General features: G+C 41.4%; 1 protein-coding gene across 1 annotated transcript in view; it reads left to right on the plus strand.

Annotated features, from left to right (window-relative positions):
- Nucleotides 1–2,677: 2,677 nt before the first annotated feature.
- Nucleotides 2,678–19,661, plus strand: part of SLC2A2 (solute carrier family 2 member 2) — a 32,764-nt gene continuing 15,780 nt past the window's right edge. Inside the window, exons 1-4 of the mRNA XM_019959659.2 lie at nucleotides 2,678–2,804; nucleotides 10,909–11,001; nucleotides 14,278–14,534; nucleotides 17,814–17,938. Of these exons, the coding sequence (XP_019815218.1) occupies nucleotides 2,790–2,804; nucleotides 10,909–11,001; nucleotides 14,278–14,534; nucleotides 17,814–17,938 (490 nt within the window). The 5' untranslated portion in view covers nucleotides 2,678–2,789. The remainder of the gene's footprint in view (nucleotides 2,805–10,908; nucleotides 11,002–14,277; nucleotides 14,535–17,813; nucleotides 17,939–19,661) is intronic.

Consider the following 19,661-nt stretch of genomic DNA (forward strand, 5'->3'; position numbering starts at 1 on the left):
GCAGGCTACAATAAGGACAAACTTGACTCAAAAATATTAAAATACACTGGCCTTCTTCAGAATCTAGGACTTCCCAATATTCTTCCCGCACTCCTGGGTTGGCCCAGTTTGAACTCACTTTTTTGGTTCCCCAGAGATGCCTTTGCACTTCTCCATACCTGATCCTATCAGAGAGGGAGGCAGCATGCTAAAGGAGTGAGTTGTCTTTTTTCCATTTATAGAAATAAACTCTCATTTCACTCAAAGTAAAGATATTATGGGGTTTCCCAGGTGGCTCAGCCTGTAAAGAACCCGCCTGCCAATGCAAAAGAAGCAGAAGTGAGTTCGATCCCTGGGTGGGGAAGATCCTCTGGAGAAGGGAATGGCTACCCACTCCAGTATTCTTGCCTGAAGAATCCCCATGGACAGAGGAGCCTGACAAGCTACAGTCCATGGGGTCACAAAGAGTCAGACGTGACTGAGCAACTGGGCAGGCAAAGATAATACAGAATAAAGGAGGAGAAGCTCTTTTCCACCCTTGGAAAACTCTCTCCAGTTAGAGCCACTAGTGCTCTATGAGCCACTATGAAGATTAAATTATTCAAGAAGTAATCAGAATATGACTTGAAGTGTTTAAAAAGTGAATCCTGAAAAAACAAACAAATAAACAAAGCCCACCACACAGAGCTGGTTTTACACCACCCACAGGGCATCTCTGGGTGATTCTAGGCACTGGTGCACCTCAGTGGGTGGCCCCCATCCCACCAGCAAAGTGAGAAAAGGCTGACTTTATCTCACAACCAGGGAAACATGGAGATAACTCCAGGCAATCTGCCTGCTCCTTGGGTGGGTGCTAAGGCAGACTCTCCTGAGAGGCTGACATGCATTATCAGTTCTCTGAGAGCTAAATGCCAATGCAGTCACTGTTAACAATTCCTCCACCCTACAACTGGAGATAAAGTTCCAGCCCATCCCTAAAAGGTGCAGAGATTACTTATTTCTGAGTAAGAGCGGAACAGGAGAGGTCTGGGCTAAACCAGAGGAAACTGGTCTGGGTGGCTTAAGGTCCTGCATCCCGGGTTAACGAATAGCAGGGCGCACTTCCAGTGGAGAGAACAGCTACCCTGCACGCGCTGCACGGCTCCAACCTAGTAAAAGTTAAAGGTTTCCTGACCTCACGCTGCACGCAAGGCCATCTCTTAAAAGGAAAATTCCAAAAACAAAGGTTGGTAAACAGAGGGGACTATTATTTTTGACAGCAGCACAAAGACTTTCTGGCAGAATATCATGTCACTGGAAAATGATTGCTAAGGAGTCCTCTCCTGATTAAAGATGCTCTGACAATGGTTGTGGGCCTCATCAGCTGAAACCAGAGCAGAAAGCCAGGAGCCAGGCTAAGAGGAGTGTAGCTACCTGGGGTCTTCAAAGTCTGATTTCAAAACTGCTCCCTAAAGCGTGGCTGTGCAACAGAGGGTGCCTTCTGTTATGATTGAACGGGCTAATGCGTGCAAAGTGCTGAGAGCAGCACCTGGCACCAAGCAAGAACTCATAAAGATTAACTCTCTTTGCTAATAATACTCCCTCATGCCTTTCCACCAAGAAATGACTGTATTGTTGTCTATGGTTACGTTTATCCCTCCTTATGCATTATGAGCTCTGAAGTGTCTTTTTATATCATGCATCTCAGAGCCTGGGGCTGTGATTTGAAATGAATTATTGACTCACTTGCATTATCTGGTAGAAGTGACAGAAATGGAAAAAGGGCGGAGAAATAAAAGACAAATGAAGTCTGAGTTTCCTTTGCATCCTCACCCTTTGTTTCTTTGTAAAGCCCCTCATTTAGGGGCTGTTTGTTACATTTTCTCTGTTGGACACTGGTTCCAGTTGAGCCTCAGTGGAACCAGTAACACTCTCTGCTAGACACAGTTCAAGCTCAACCAAATGAGATGTCACCTGTCTCCCCACAAGGACTGGACATCACAGAGGACACACAGAGGGCACAAGCCCAAGCCCTGTGAGCAGGTTTATTTGAGACCTCTCCACCACTGCCCCTGACAGGTACTTCCTGACATACACTGAACCAATAACAGTAATAGCAAAAACAACAGTAACCAACATTTGCTGAGCACTTATTATTTCATACATTACCACATTTAACCCAATCAATAAAGTGTATATTCTGTTCTTTCGTCGGGTGAAAAAACTAAGGCACAGAAAAGTCTCATGCTTAAGGTCACACCACTAGTAAAATGGTGAGATTCAAACCCAAGTTCATGACTGTCCAAATTCATTCAGATAACCACTCAAGCCTACAGTGACCCCTGGCCACACAGTCTGGCTCTGAAGCAGAAGCGCCACAGCAGTGGTTCTCTGCAGGGCATGTGCCTCCTGTGTGCCTGTCTTTCTTGTCCCTGCAACAGAGCAGGGCAGCCCAACATATCTCATTTTCTATAAAAGCCTCTATAAGCTTTCTTTTTCACTTGCCCCTGGTTACTGCCACACTTAGCAAGTGCCTTAAAACACAACCATCTCTGGTTTGTAACTTAACACTGAAGAAACCTGCTCTCATTTTCTTTCCTGGTGGAACAAAAACATTGACGCCACAGGTAACAGAGGCAAAGCATTTATTGATTAGATTCTCATCAATATTCACCTCTGCCCAAGATTAGACTTGGCCTCATGCCTCCTACCTGGCCCCTCCTATTCTAATGTATAACTAGTCTCAGAAAGCTGGAGAAGGACAGTCAGAAGCTGGCCACTGCATCTGCCACTCTAGACCTGGAATTAAGAGGAGGACTCCGGCCCATAAAATGACAGAAGATAAGGTACAGTTGTATTATGTCCATTTGAGGACATGAGTAGGGAAATCTGTTCAAGTCAGTGAGCATATTGAGGATTCTGTACGAGTATACTGAAGATTTGGGGAATGTTGGGTGTAGCTACTGCAGATGAGCCCTTCTTCTTTTGGCCAATTGATAGTTAATTTAGCCGCTAAAAAATCATATTTTTTTTTCAGTAATTGGAAGTTTAAGAATACTTGCTCTGTTTTCTGACTAGCCTGTGTAATGTTTTCTCGAGTAGTACAGCCTAACAATATTATTGAAGGAATGTGCAAAAAAGGGCACTTTAAGCCAAATCTAACTCATCATGAAACTGACCTGAAATCTTCAAAAATATCAATATATGAGAAGGACTGTCTAGATTAAAGGAGACTAAAAAGGACTATTCTAGATTAAAAGAGACAAAGCAGAACTGACAGCCAAATGCAACAAGTGAGCTTAGATTGTGGAAGGAAGAAGAAAACAGCTCCAAGGGACAATATAGGGGTAGAAATTGTGGGTATATTAGATAATATTTTATAACTACTACGTTCTTGGATATGATAATGGTATTATAATTATGTAGGAGTAGGAGAATGTCTTTTTCTTAGTGAGTACATGCTGAAGTATTTAGGAGTAAAGTGACATAAATATCTGATACTTATTTTCAAATGATTTGCCAAAATAACACACACAGACACACACAGTGAGAATGAAGCAAATGTGAAGGCTAAGCACTGGTGAACACAGGTGAAGGCTATGGAGTGCTCACTGCACTACTCTGTCAATTTCTCTGTAGATAAAATACTTTTCAAAATAAAACCTTGAAAAGAGAAAGGGTATAGTGCTATTGTTCCCTTATAAGTGTCCCCCAACCAAATCACAATCATACAATGGGTGTTCGAGGAGGGACCTCTGAGTTCTGATCTGGTGTAATTTACTCTGCCAACCCTTCCTTCATGTCAGTAAGTGACAAGGCTGGGAGCACAGGCTTTGTGGTCATGATCCTAGATTGCGAGTGTGCTAATGTTGCCTACCTGCTGTGATATGGGGGTTAAGTTTTTTTAATTGGCCTATCCACCAATTGAGATTTTAAGGATATTTGCTCTGTTTTCTGACTAGTCTGTGTAATGTTTTCTCAAATGGTTTTTCTCTCTTGCAACAAATTAAAAACACATTGGAATTGAACATAAGGATATAGTATGGGAGATAGGGATTATAATAGTTCTTTACTGTATGGAGCTTCCCTAGTAGCTCAGACAGTAAAGTGTCTGCCTGCAATGCGGGACACCTGGGTTCGATACCTGGGTTGGGAAGATCCCCTGGAGAAGGAAATGGCAACCCACTCCAGTACCCTTGCCCAGAAAATCCCACAGATGGAGGAGCCTAGTAGGCTACAGTCCATGGGGTCACAAAAGTTGGACACGACTGAGCGACTTTACTTTCTTTCTTTCTTTCTTTTACTGTATGGGAGTAATTAAATGAGATAATATTAGAGAAACTCAGGTGACAGTTTACTATCAATAGCTGTGTGTTTGTATAATGTATATTTAAGGAATACTAGCTAGGATTTCATGGTTCCCTATTACAGCCCAGGATACAGCTAAATTAGATAAAACTTTAAAAGCAGTATAAAGATAAATATTGAGTTAATAACTATACAGATGATATGTAGATTTGGCAAAAAAAAAATCATGAAGGTAGCATTCAAACAACTGAAGTTTGGTAGATACTGCAAAACAGAAGGTGCTTGTCCACAGTGCCTGGCACATAGAATATACTCAGGTTTCATTTAAAATGATTATTACCTTCCCTTAGGAGCCTTAGAAATTGTGCTATAGCACTTCTCTTGAGAATTAAAGAATTGCCTAGAAAGGGAACCCAGAAAGAATGAGAACTATTGTAAAGCGCTATGTGTCACCTTTATAAATTCACCCGGGTTGAAAGGAATGAGCTAAGCACGAGACTGGATTCTCACTCTGGATATAGCCAGTAATGCGTTGTATAACTTAAAGGACTTCGATTCTCCAACTGAAAAAGGAAGAGATCAGACTAGAATCCATTGCTCTTAAAGGTCCCTTGAAACTTGAAAATTCTATAGCTTGAGAAACTCCTGGACTTTTCCAAAGTTGAGTGCAAGATCGCCTTTGACTTGCTGCTTGTGGTATTTTGTAGAGGAAACAGTACAAGCTTCTCCTCCCTGCCTAGTCAATCAAGAGCTGCTGAAAATCTGAAAATCATTTTGTTTAGCAGTGGGAGTTTAAGATGAGATCTGGGTTCCAATAAAAGAGTATCTGTTATTTACCAGCTATGTGTGTTGGGAATACCACTTGGTCTCTGAGCCCTGGCTTCCTCACCTGTAAAATGGAGATATTTTGTAGTAGTGTTGTGAAAACTATATGTTTGAAAAATTGACAGGCGGTTTTTTTGGCAAGAGTGATGAACAAGATGCTAATGATGTGATTAAAAATCAGTTGTTTTACAGCCCTTTTACTATTTATAGGAAGACCATAGTGTGTGTCTTATTCAGTCTTTATAATAAGTCTATGCATAACTATTATACCCATTTTGGGGGCAAAAAAACTGACACTTGGGGATGTTAAGGGCCTGGATGGGACTCTTATAGGTTTTCTGACTCCCAAGTTGATTTGTTTTTCCTAATGGACTCCATCTGACCTCTAAGTCACAAAATAAACACCACATTTTGTTCTTTGTTAAGGTTTAGCCCACTTGCCCACATTCTTTTCTTCTACATTTATCCAGCAGCATATTTTAAATTGGATATAGAGCATAGCTTTCTTTAACTTAAAATTATTAAGCTCCAAATGTCTTTCAAAAAGTGCAGGCTTAATACCTTGCTGTCTATGAAAACGGAGAAGGCGATGGCACCCCACTCCAATACTCTTGCCTGGAAAATCCCATGGATGGAGGAGCCTGGTGCTGCAGTTCCCGGAATCGCTGCGAGTCGGACACGACTGAGCAGCTTCGCTTTTACTTTTCACTTTCATGCATTGGAGAAGGAAATGGCAACCCACTCCAGTGTTCTTGTCTGGAGAATCCCAGGGACGGGGGAGCCTGGTGGGCTGCCGTCTATGGGGTCGCACAGAGTCGGACACGACTGAAGTGACTTAGCAGCAGCAGCAGCCTATGAAAAGATTGAGAAAAGACTTGAATATCTTCTACCACTTGGTGGTTACAGGCCTTCAGGCAAGTTCCTTACCCTTTCTATATCAGTTTTACCATATGTAATATGATAGAATTTCAACCTACAAGGTTATTGAGAGAAAAGGCAAACCAATTAGATCACAGAGCCTGGACAGAGTGAGCTCCAGCTAAGTTTTCACTAGCTCCTATGTACTTATTTGTGGGTCAGTCTCTTGGATGATAGATTGAATGAATTAGGGTTAATGGGCTAATTCAAATTTAGTAGTTTTCAGAAATTCTCCCTCTCATAAACAGAACTTTCTCTGACCAAATCTAACCACATAGAGGGTTGACTACAAATGTTACCTCTTTTTATTTGACAATGGAAAAGGAAAAGATGAAATGCAAAGAGCCAGTTCAGAATGGAGTTCAGAGAGGGAAATCAAGCCTGAAAATAAGAGATACAAAACAAAAAAAGAAAAATGCAATCAAACAGTTACAGAGACTTCGATATTTGGAATGATTGCTTCAGTTGGGAATTCAAATGACCCACTTAAAATAAATGAGATTGCTCCTTGTCTGACCAAAAATTTCTCTCTTGAGGAGTTAAAGTGAGGAACTACAGGCCATAGGGTGGCAGGATCAGAGCCTTCACTAAAGAAAAGAAGCCAGGAAGACCAGAGGACAAAGATTTTAAGAACGTCCTACGATTTCTAAACATTTAAAACCTCTCCTGAGTGGGACGAGTGCAGAAAGTAGCACCAACATGTACACACTATCATGTGTAAAACAGACGGCAGGTGGGAAGTTGCTATACAACACAGGGAGCCCAGCCTGGTGCTCTGTGATGACCTAGAAGGGTGGGCTGGGAGGAGGGGGTGGAGGCTCAGGAGGGAGGAGCTCCAGTTCCAGTTCCAGTTCAGTCGGATCTGACTCTTTGCGACCCCATGGACTGCAGGATGGCAGGCTTCCCTGTCCATCGCCAACTCCCGGAGTTTACTCAAACTCATGTCCATTGAGTCGGTGATGCCATCCAACCATCTCATCCTCTGTCGTCCCCTTCTCCTCCTGCCTTCAATCATTCCCAGCATCAGGGTCTTTTCAAATGAGTTAGCTCTTCAAATCAGGTGGCTAAAGTATTGGAGTTTCGTCTTCAGCATCTGTCCTTCCAAAGAATATTCAGGACTGATTTCCTTTAGGATGGACCGGTTGGATCTCCGTGCAGTCCAAGGGACTCTCAAGTCTTCTCCAACACCACAGTTCAAAAGCATCAATTCTTCAGTGCTCAGCTTTCTTTATAGTCCGACTCTCACATCCATACATGACTACTGGAAAAACCAAAGCTTTGACTAGATGGACCTTTGTTTATATATATATATATATATATATATATATATATATAATTATGGCTGATTCAAGTTGTTGTATGACAGAAACCAAAACAGCATTTTAAAGCAATTCTCTTACAATTAAAAAATAAATTTAAAAACCTCTCTCCTGTTTCCTTCTCAGTGGTATTTTTTGTTATCTTTAAGTGGAAGAAAGTGATCTTAAGGGCAACTCCAGTATTCCTACAGCAATGACTTAAAGCAATTTAATTGGGAGGTAATGAAACGGGAGTTCTATCTTTAAAAATTAACATTTATTTTTGTCAAAGAAATGTAGGAACAGCTAACACTGTTGTGACTGAGACTCATTTGGAGTGTCAGAGGAAGGCTGATGGAGTGTGTGTGTGTGTGTGTGTGTGTGTGCATATGCAAGCACATGCACTCATTTGTATCCACTCTTTGAAACCCTCTGGTCTGTAGCCTGGGGCTTCCCAGGGTGCTAGTGTAAAGAACCCACCTGCTGATGCAAGAGCAGAGGTGCGGTTTCAATCCCTGGGTCGGGAAGAGCCCCTGGAGAAGGGAATACCCACTCCAGTATTCTGACCTGGAGAATCCCCATGGATGGAGGAGCCAGGCGGGTTACAGTCCATAGGGTCACAAAGAGTTGGACACGACTGAAGCAAATTAGCACACAGCATGCACAGACTGTAGCCTGCCAGGCTCCTCTGTCTGTGGGATTTTCGAGGAAAGAATACTGGAGCAGGTTGCCATTTCCTCCTCCAAGGAATCTTCTTGACCCAGGGATCAAACCCTCATCTCTTGGGTCTCCTGCATTGGCAGGTGGATTTGTTACCACTGCACCACCTGGGTACAGCAGACCAAACCAGCTGCAGCCACTACCTTCACTCCCGACTTCCATTCCTGCTCACCACTGCCATGGTCACTGGTTGTACTCAAAATAAGAAGAAAGGAACTATATGCTTGTCTGGTAGGGACCGGAGAGCCAGCAGAGAGCAGAGCCTGGGGTGGGAGGGGCATCACTAAGACACCGGGTGCTGGGAGACCCTGCCGCCGGAGGGACAGGGGATGTGGGGAGGAAACTGGGAGAGTATATTGTGGCCCTGGGCTTGGTGTTGGGTAGACCCTGAGGTTCTTCAGCTGAGCTACAGAGGAGCAGTTGAGTAGCCTTTGTTTGTCTTTTCAATTTTTACCAAAAACCTCACAAAGGTTTTCTGTGGGTGTGTGAGGATGGTGGGCATTTGTGTGGTGAGTGGTGGGAAAATGTGCTTGGAATTGGTGGGTGTTTGGTCATTTGGCTTCAGCATCAAAATTGGCAAATTCTATGAATATGTGCACTCTTGGATATTTTTCCAATTTAGGAAGATTAGGATCCTAGATTTTCAGATATGTTTGCCTTTTGAATGTCTGTTTCTGATTCATGAGAAATTCAAAATAACCAAGTAATTAAAAGCATAGGTTCTAGATCCAAATCATTATTCTACAACTTACTGGCTGTAAGACCTTAACCTAGTCTGCTGCTGCTGCTGCTAAGTCACTTCAGGCGTATCCAACTCTGCGACCCCATAGCCCACCAGGCTCCCCCGTCCCTGGGATTCTCCAGGCAAGAACTCTGGAGTCGGTTGCCATTTCCTTCTCCAATGCGTGAAAGTGAAAGGTGAAAGTGAAGTTGCTCAGTCATGTCCCACTCTTAGCGACCCCATGGATTGCAGCCTACCAAGCTCCTCCGTCCATGGGATTTTCCAGGCAAGAGTACTGGAGTGGGGTGCCATAACCTAGTCTAGTTATCTGTAAAATAGGGATACTAATGGTGCTGTTGTGAGGAGTGCTATTGGCAGAATAAGGGCCCTCAAAAGATACCCATAACTGTCCCTGGTTGTGTCCTTTGTCCCGTGTGAATCTGTTACCTCACACAAAATAAAGGGCTTTACAAACATCTTTACTGTTATGGACTTTGAGGTAGGGAGATTCTGTTATGAAGATGGAGGAAGGGCACAACTAATCAAGGGATGTTGTGGCCTCCAGAGCTAGGAATGGCCCTTGCTTTACAGCCAGCACAGACTCTGGTCCTTCATCAAGAAGGAATAAAATTCTATCAATTCAAATTTTCCCCTACATCCTCCAGAGAGGAACACAGCTTGCCAACACCTTAATTATAGTCTGGTGAGACTACTATCAGACTTCTGACCTACAAGAACTGTAAAGTAATACATTTGTGTTACTTAAGCCACTAGTTTGTTGATTTTTTTTGTAATAGCGAGAAGAGAAAACTATTACACACACACACACACACACACAGTGTGTGTGAAGTGATACTAAATCACTTGAGTCATGTCTGACTCTGTCCTTCCCCATGGTCTGTAGCCCACCAGGCTCCTCTGTCCCAGGGATTCTTCAGCCAAGAATACTGGAGTGGGTTGCCATTTCCTCCTCCAGGGGATCTTCCCGACTCAGGGATCGAACCCGCATCTGTCTCCTGCGTTGGCAGGCGGGCTCTCCACCACCAGCACCACCTGGGAAGCCCCTTGTCTTACAGGAGAGGAGATTGAATGACAAACATGAGAATGCAGAACCATGCATGACAGAGAGCAGGTGCACAACAGTCTTTTAGGAGAAAACATCAGCCTGCCAAGTGCAGAGCTGAGCGCTGCAGGGAGAGGTGGTCTCCAGCCAGCGGCTTCTGGGCCTCCTGCCTTGCTGCCCTCCTGCGTTCTGTGAGCTCCATGCCCAGCCCTCTCAGTTGCATTTCTGGTTTGGTTCTCAAGTTCAAGTTTCCGGGTGTTACTTACAACTCTGCACATACAGCATCATGCTTCCATGTCAAGATGCAAAGTAAGTAAATGAAAAAAAAAAAAAAAGATGCAAAGTAAGTGACTTCATTTGTAAAGCAGTTCTCGGAGACAATTTAGTATCACGTCCTGTGGGTGCTACTTTAAACATATATGCCCCGATCCCATCACTTAGGGTTTTGTGTTAACTGAAAAATTTTTCATGCTTCCCAGTACACACCGAGTCTGACACAAGGAACCCCTCTTATCTCCTATCTCAAAACTCTGCCTATTCATATAAAGAACTCAGATTCCCTTGTAGCTCAGTAAAGAATCCACCTGCAATGCAGGAGAAGCCTGGAAAAGGCATTGGCTACCCACTTCAGTATTCTTGAGCTTCCCGGGTAACTCAGACGGTAAAGAATTCACCTGCAATGCGGGAGACCTAGGTTGGGAAGATCCCCTGGAGAAGGGCATGGCAACCCACTTCAGTATTCTTACCTGGAGAATCCCATGGACAGAGGAGCCTGACAGGCTATCGTCCATGGGGTTGCAGAGTCGGACACAACTGAAGCGACTTAGCACATACACATGTGGAGAAGGATGTTTGGTTCCTTCCCTGGACAAAGCTGTCCCAGACTTTTTGCTGCTTTGGCAGTATAGGAGAAATGAAAGACACTCACAGTCCCATATGAATGAGCCCTGCCAGGAACATAGGGGTATATGATGAATGAGTGTCAAGTGGCAAGAACCAGCCCATAGAACCTGTCAGAAGCCCATGCTGCAGACTGATGGACGGTGGGCAACTGAAATTGCCTGGTGTTTCCCAGCCCTGTGTTTCATTCCCCGCAGGTCACCGGGACCTTGGTTTTGGCTGTCTTCACTGCTGTGCTGAGTTCCTTCCAGTTTGGATATGACATTGGTGTGATCAATGCACCTCAACAGGCAAGTGAAACGTACAAGTTCTCTTTTTGGCAATTTCTGTCAGTGGCAGAAAGATATCAGCTCCTCATCCAGAGAGATAAAGTGTGCCCACATGGGGAACACGTGGCAATCCGGTCTTCTGTTGGGTACCACGTGCGTGATTCCAATGCTGATAACTTGACCTTTGCTCCTCATTTAATAACCCTCATAGAAAAAGAAAGAGTAATGAATAATTCTTGATCTCTGATTCTGCTGTTCGCTGAGCTCACAGAAAACTTCAGCCAGAATACCATGTGCCAAAAGGATTTAAAAAAACAAAAAAAGGCTTAAGAGCTTATTGCAGCATATATTCAGAGCTCCTAGCCAAAAATGGATGGAAATGCCAGGGTGTAAGAAGAAACAGTGGAAGTACAGGCTTTTTTCAGTGCAGAAACATGTACTGAGCACCAACTCACTGTGTGTCAGGAACCAGCATATTCTCTCCCCTGCTGATTCGCCCAACAACCTGGTTATGCCCAGGTTTTTGTCCAGATCAAAGCATTTTCGAGCCTTGGGTGGGGAGGGGGTGGAATCAGATAAAGGTAGTTAAAAGGTACAAACTTTTAACTGTAAGAGAAGTAAGTACTAGGGATGTGATGTTCGACATGACAAATGTAATTAAATATAACTAATACTGCTGTGTGTTATATATGAAAGTTGTTAAGAGGATAAATCTTAAGAGTTCTCATCACAAGAAAAAAAAAAAAAAAGACAAGCAAAGGAGAAACTGTAGGAGCCTAACACTGGAAAGATTCCAGTCCTTCCCTCTACGTCAGTCTCCCATGTATGATCCAAAGTAAAATAATATAAACCTTTTAAATAAGTCAAGAAGTCCCAACAAAGTTTGGGTTTTCTCCATGTTGACTCTTTGGGTATTTTTAATATTGGACACTTTCTATCATTTTTCACTTTTACTGTATGCATCCCTACTCTGGTTTCCAGGAAATACACAGGAGAGAGATATCATTTGTCTTAGGTCCCACAGCCTGTAAGTGCGGGAAATCAGGAATTCATTCCCTCTGCCCTAACTCAGACCATCAGGTCATTTAGGGTGGGATTGATATTGTGTTCGTCTTCTTAACACCAGTGCCAAGCACAGTGATTGATAGAAACATAAAATGTTTAGTAAATAAAGAAGAAAGAGACAGAGAGTAGAAGCTGGGGAAAGGGATGGCATAAGGTGACAATACAAGCTTCAGTTGGGTGTTCTCTGTGAACCCATCATATTTTGTCTGCTTCTCTTAACATAGTGGACTCTTAGGAAAATGTAAGAGACTACAGGGTGTGAATGTGTGAAATGTGTACTTGCCAAGTCCGTCTGCTGAAAAGGGTTGCTCCTTGGACCAAAAGATGCTCTCTGGTTAGGCACCACATGGCATCATGAATGTGGCAGGTCTTGCCAAGGCTGAGAGATTTAGAGAATCACTCTAGGGGGTCATATCTTTTTTTCTGCGGCTGATAACATGTGCCGATGTAGCGGGATTCCTGAAATTCGGCATTGGTAGAACCTTTTCTCTTCTTGTGGGAGAACTTTTCAAATCCTTATTTAAACCGCCCTCTTCAGTGTTGGACGTAAAAATTAATCTAAGGTTCCCCTCCTCTAATCCAAGTCCTAGAGCCAGACCTGACAACAGAGGTCATCCCTCTCTGGCATCAGGGTTAGTGCCCTCTCTATAGCCCCCTCCATCTGTATTTAAAGGGCTGTTTAAACAGCACTATGTAAGAAGAATTTGTTTTCTACTAGCAGAATGACATTTGGAATTATTTTAGGGTATTTTTAAATCACTTTTTATGACTGTGAAAACTCTGCATACCTGTTGCAGAAAGTTTCAGAAAGAGAACTATTAATGATTATTCACGTAGGGCAAACTGCTGAAAACATCTGGGCTATTTCCTTTCAGCTGTGTACATTATCCATATAGAGTGATCTTCCCATGAGGCAAAGGTCTGGATTGGAGTTCTTTTATCATAAGAGGATGTAAGTTCTCTCCTTCATCAGCTGACTTTACCACATAGGACTTTGCCCAGGTCTGGCAGCGTAGACAGCTGCATTTCAGGTCATTGTTAGAGGTCTTCCCAGCCCATTGCTGCCAAGTGGTGACCAAATCATCCAGAGGAATGACATGGAAGAAGAGCCGGAAGGATGTGCCTTTACTCAATCATACTTTTGTTCGAGTTTGCCTCTACTGAAACACTATAAAATATGGCTCTGTGAACTCTAGTTTTGAACACTGTTTACTGTTACCTACTGCACTCAGTGAGGACCCACGCAAGACACTTCCTTTAGGCCCCAGTACCTTCTCAGGGACTTCTGAGTTGGTTTTGATCTTCGGAATTCACCAATATACATGATTGTTTTCCTCTCTTTTCACTGGCTGCTAGGAAACTTATTAATAAATTTATAGCTCACCTAAAGCAAGGATACAGCACCTGGTGTTTGAATTTTGTATGCTAACTTCATTTTTGGCCTCAACTTTCTCAAACTTTTTTCTTATATCCACTTTTTTGTTTCTGTTAAAATATTTACAGTAGCCAATTTAAATCCTGCTATGCAGGGCTAACAGTGGCATGAAAATGTACCTTTTCAGCTTGCAGGATAGTTTCAATATGGACAGTTGCCAATCTTTAAAACTTGAAGCATTTTACATAAAAATACACACGTCTGGTTTCTCTTTAAAAATTAAAGGCCATGCAATGCTAGTCTCAAGTTGCAGCTTCCTCCTTCAGATGGGACAAATAAATCCTGCCCACTCAGTATTCTATTCCCAATAGTCGTTGTTTAGTCACTGAGTCGTGTCAGACTCTTTGTGACTCCATAGACTGTAGCCCACCAGGCTCCTCTGTCCATGGGATTTCCCAGGCAAGAATACTGGCGTGGGTTGCCATTCCCTTCTCCAGGGATCTTCCTGACTCAGGGATTGAACCCATGTCTCCTACATTAGCAAGCAGATTCTTTACCACTGGAGCCCATATTCTCAACAGTATAGACTATATTTCAGCCCTCAAGTTCTCAAGCTTCTTCTTGCCTCCTTTACTTGTTTGTTCCTGCCAGGTTCCTGTTGGCACTGGAATTTGTGACCCCTGATTTATAGGATGTGGTCAACTGTAAGCAATCTATATGCATTAGTATGTGCATAACACACATAATTGAAATAATCCTGCTTGAACACCCAACAAATAGTTTCAAGGAAAAACAAACAAAAAATATACAGAATGTTTGAAATATTTCAGCTATTTTTCTTTATTTTATCTCCTTAGGTAATTATAACCCACTATAGACATGTTCTGGGTGTTTCACTGGATGACCGAATAGCTATCAACAACTACGCTCTCAACAGTACAGAGGAATTGCCCACAAGCCTGGGAGATCCAACGCCAGTCTCTTGGGCTGAGGAAGAGACTATGACATCAGCTAGCCTCATCACCATGTTCTGGTCCCTGTCTGTGTCCAGCTTTGCGGTTGGTGGAATGATTGCATCGTTCTTTGGAGGGTTGCTTGGGGACAAGCTTGGAAGGTAGGCAAATTTCATAAATAAGCATACACACAGAAAAGTCACTATTTGGGGTTTCAGAATTTGTTTGGAAAGAAATAATCTTCCATTTTGTGGGATAGTTTTAGAGTTGTTTTTTCCAACTCATGATCTTATGAGTTAGGTTGGTATTGGACCAAATAAGGGCTTCCCTGGTGTCTTATATGGTAAAGAATCTGAATGCAAGGCAGGAGACCCAGGTTCAGTCCCTGGGTCAGGAAGTTCCCCTTGAAAAAGAAATAGCAACCCACTCCAGTATTCTTTCCTGGAGAATTCCATGGACAGAGGAGCCTGGCGCGCTATACTCCATGGGGTCACAAAGAGTCAGACACGACCAAGCGACTAACACTTTTACTTTCTGGACCAAATAATAGAGAAAGCTGTTGCAGTAAACTACTTAATTGTGAAGATATTTACAGACAAAGTGAATTTGGTGTGTATTTCTGGATAATCACTTTGATTCTCTGACTTTATAACTTATAAAATGTATTAAGAAATCACAGCCCATGTGGTTTACTCAGGAACTCAAGAGAAGAGTCAAGCATGGAATTTTTAAATCTATTGTTGGCTTCACCAAATTGCTCCATTTCTCAGACACCCAGTTTTTCCTTTTCAGATTAGAATTTGACATCTGGATCAGCCAAGTCATAAGGTTAAGTCAATATCACCAATTCCCAGTTGCCCAATGTACTTGATAGGCAGTTTCTAGCTGCTGCTACTGCTGAGTCAAAACCCAACCACAAATGAAGCAAGTGGTATCTCCATTCCTCAACTTTCTATTTTGGATTGAAACTTCCTGTTTTGGATTAAAAACATCAGTAGAACTCCTTTACATCCAAATTTCATTTAGTCATGTGAAATACTAAAGCTCTTGGAGTTCCCCCCACCCCCATCAACTCAGTCCAGTTGCTCAGTCGTGTCCAACTGTTTGCAACCTCACGGACTGCAGCACACCAGGCTTTCCTGTCCATTGCCAGTTCCTGGAGCTTGCTCAAATTCATGTCCATCGAGTTGGTGATACCATCCAACCATCTCATCCTCTGTTGTCCACTTGTTCTCCTGCCTTCAATCTTTCCCAGCATCAGGGTCTTTTCCAATGAGTCTGTTCTTCATACCAGGTGGCCAAAGTATTGGCGCCTCAACTTCAGTATCAGTCTTTTCAGTGAATATTCAGAACTGATTTCCTTTAGGATTGACTGGTTTGATCTCCTAGCAGCCCAAGGGACTTCAAAGAGTCTTTGCCAACACCATAGTGCAAAAGCATCAATTCTTGGGTGCTCAGCCTTCTTTATGGTCCAACTCTCACATCCATACATGACTACTGGAAAAACCATAGTTTTGACTATATGGACCTTTCTCGGTAAAGTAATGTCTCTGCTTTTTAATATGCTGTCTAGGTTTGTCATAGCTTTTCTTCCAAGGAGCAAGCATCTTTTAATTTCATGGCTGTAGTCACCATCTGCAGTGATTTGGAAGCCAAAGAAAATAAAGTCTGTCACTGTTTGCATTGTTTCCCTATCCATTTGCCATGAAGTGATGGGACTCGATGCCATGATCTTAGTTTTTTGACTGCTGAGTTTTAAGACAGTTTTTTCACTCTCCTCTTTCATTTTCATCAGGAGGCTCTAGTTCCCCTTTATTTTCTGCCATAAGGGTGTTATCTGCATATCTGAAGTTATTGATAGAGAGGAAATAAAACAGAAAATCAAAGTTATTTCTTTATATTTATTTTCTGGTCTTTGCATCCACTTTTTTTATCACTTTTTTCTGATGATAAAAATATGCAAATATGGAAAAATTAGAAAATGCAAAAACTTTTAAAGATCTAAATGATACAGGCAACTACCTTAGTAATGTGTATGCTCAGTTGTGTCCAACTCTTCATGACTCTATGGCCTGTAGCCCACCAAACTCCTCTGTCCATGGGATTCTCCAGGCAAGAACAGTGAAGTGAGTTGCTATGCCCTCCTCCCCGGGATTTTCCCAACCCAGGGGTTGAACCCGCATCTCTTACATCTCCTGCATTGGTGTACTGGGTTATAATTCATTTAATTATTAAAATTCCTACTTTATAGTTTTCCCTCTTTGGTTATTAAATTCTGATAATTTCTTCCTTTTGTACTGGAGCTTTTAATAAGACTATAAGAATTTTTCTAAAGTAATAGGTAGCACAGAAACACAAGTTTTATTCTTATTCTTATTTGAAAGGGACTTCCCTCTACCATAAAAGAAAATGGTCAGTTCTTCAAATTTTATCAAATTACTGACTATTGTGGGGTATTATCCAGCTCATCACATGGTTTGTTGGGAAAATGAGTATGAGATTATATAGTTTTATTCTTCCAGAAAAAAACAATCTGCTTGGTGTTTAAGATACTTGTTTAGGAAAAGCTCACCTATTAAAGTTTGAAACATGGAAAAAGAATGTAACAAGATACTTACATTTCTTTGTGGGACAGACATTTTCACATTTATTCACTCAGGTTCTTTTATTGGCCTTATCATCATTGACTGAACTTTGAAGAAGGTTTTTGTGTACATCACTTTCTCATTTAACAGGAAGAAGAGTATCAGATACCTGCAAATGTCAATTTTTGTATGATCAATTTTGAAAATGGTGTTTTTTTTGCTATTATCACCTTTACTAAGTATTTTGCATTGGTTGACATTGATTCATAGATTCTGGAAATATGCTGGCATATAATGATAAAATAAGAATAATTATAGGTCTCTGACAAGGCTTAAAGTAAAAGCATGTTTTAATCTACTTCCAAATAATTTATACTAAAGAAAACTTAAATTTTAAAGTTCTTTCATGATCTATAGCGGCTAAAATCTTGTACCACTAAAAGAAAAAAGTGTCAGTGTCATAGGTTACAGCTATAGAATTAAATTTAGCTATCGCCAGGCATTTATTCTTCAAAGCAGTCAGCATGTAGAAAACTAATTGTTAACTATTTGAAAAGGTCTCAGAAGTGTTATCTTAAGGCAAACTAGTCATCATCACAATTGAATCTTCTCTATCAAAATGTGGAGATTAAGTACATGCAACCCAAATTCTCTCATTATAAATATTATGTATTGTCAATGCTTTAACACATAGACAAATCAAAGTAGCAATCATGGTTTAAGATTCCCCAACTAGCTCTATCAACAAAATTAAAATAATCACTCTTTGGTAAAAATCTCAGCATGCTCTGAAAGCAAATCCTTTTTATCAAGTTTCGATGCTAAATTTATAATCCTTGCTTTTCAAATTTTCAGAATCAAAGCCCTGTTGGTAGCAAACATTCTTTCATTAGTTGGAGCTCTCTTGATGGGGTTTTCGAAATTGGGACCATCTCACATTCTTATAATTTCAGGAAGAGGCATATCAGGACTCTACTGTGGTAAGTTGTGTGCACACACACACACACACCCTCCCACACAAACATGTGTACATCTGAAAATTATTCTCAAGGTAGATGTGGTTACATGTAGGGAACTTTTTGAGCATAAGGTGACATCACAAAAAGAAAAGGTAATAGCACAAAGTTTCAGTTCTGAGTCAGGGAGGTTTGGGACTAGTAAGTGGAGTTGTAATGAGATGTTCTTAACCACAGCAATGACATCATTTCTAGTCATATGCTCCAAGACAAATTACTTAACTCTTGTTTTTCTTATCCATTAAATGAGAAGGATAATAATATCTACCTCATGGGGGCGCTTGTGAGAATATGTGTAAAATGTTCAGCATAGAATCTGACTACAGCTAGCTGTTATTATTACTTATGTTGTTCAGTAGACACTGGAAGACTGCTATGCCCAGAACCCCTAACTCTACCCTTATGGCCTGCCTGGCTACTGATGTCTCTGTCTCTCCTATCTGGAAAGACCTTGACGTTCTGGCCCATCTCTCAGGCCACATTCCCTTACCCTATCTGCTTCCACACTTGGCTGGTCCAAGTGTTAAAGTGAAGGTGGCCATAGGGAGAGGAGCTTAGGCAGAAGCAGCTGGTAGAGGAGTTCAGAATGGAGGAAAGATGCTTTTCCCATCTAAATATCTGAATCACTATTTCTTGGAAAGAGCTCTTCAATCTTCCTGAAACAATTTAGCAGCAGCGGCCTGAAGAAAGGGAGGATAGTCCATTCTCTAAAATAGTCAAATCTTTTGCTCTTCAATCCCAGTAATACCCATTGTCCCAAATCACAGCCACTAATAATAACCGTTGCGGGTGAGAGAGGGAAGGTGAGCACACAAAATGCTATATGAAATATTTCTAACACTTTTACCTGAAAAAGAGGAAGACTACAATTCTGTTCATCTTCAATGATTGGTTGAACCAAAAGTCTGGTCTTCTGCATTGCAGGCAGATTCTTTACCAGCTGAGCTACCAGGGAGGCTCGAAATAAAAATCTAAGATTATTTAATTAAATGGCTTTTCTTGTTATTTTCAATGTTAATACAAATAACTGAAATGATAGTTTGATCAAGGTAAAGAGGCAACTCACTTATGGGAAGAGTTTTGGATTCAGAATGCATCAATTCTGGCACTGTCTTGGTCTGGCCTTAGTCATTGAATAGAAGGCTCGGTTTCCTCCTTGGTATTAGTTCCCTCTAATGAATTACTTAAAACTTAGTGACTTAAAACAACACAAATTTGTTTTCTTACAGTTTTGAAGACTCAAATTCAGTTTCACTTGACTGTAAAATGAAACTAATAACACCATCAAAGAGGTCCAAATCAAGATTCTTCTTTATTTTCTCTCTACTTTTTGAAATACAATAAGAAAAAAAATTATAAAATATTTTTAGTGATATTGAAAACAAATGTTATATACATGTGTAGCAACCTATTACTAGCATAACTAAGTAACTTGTACTCTCTAAGCACCTTCTAAAATTATGTCTGATTTTATTATGAGCATTAAAATAGCTAAAAATTAATGAAAATAAATTAATAACAATTAATAGAAAATACAATTTGATTTTGAGTTCATAAGACGTCAGACCAGGTGGCCAAAATAGCTCAGGTGGAGAGAGCAGTTAGACTGAAGACTGAAGACCTTTGAGCTTATCTGCATTTTCTGTTCTTGAGGTATGTTTGGCCTTAACAAAAATACTACAGCCCA

Source organism: Bos indicus, chromosome 1 (assembly GCF_029378745.1).
Source record: "Bos indicus isolate NIAB-ARS_2022 breed Sahiwal x Tharparkar chromosome 1, NIAB-ARS_B.indTharparkar_mat_pri_1.0, whole genome shotgun sequence".
NCBI classification, from domain to species: Eukaryota; Metazoa; Chordata; class Mammalia; order Artiodactyla; family Bovidae; genus Bos; species Bos indicus.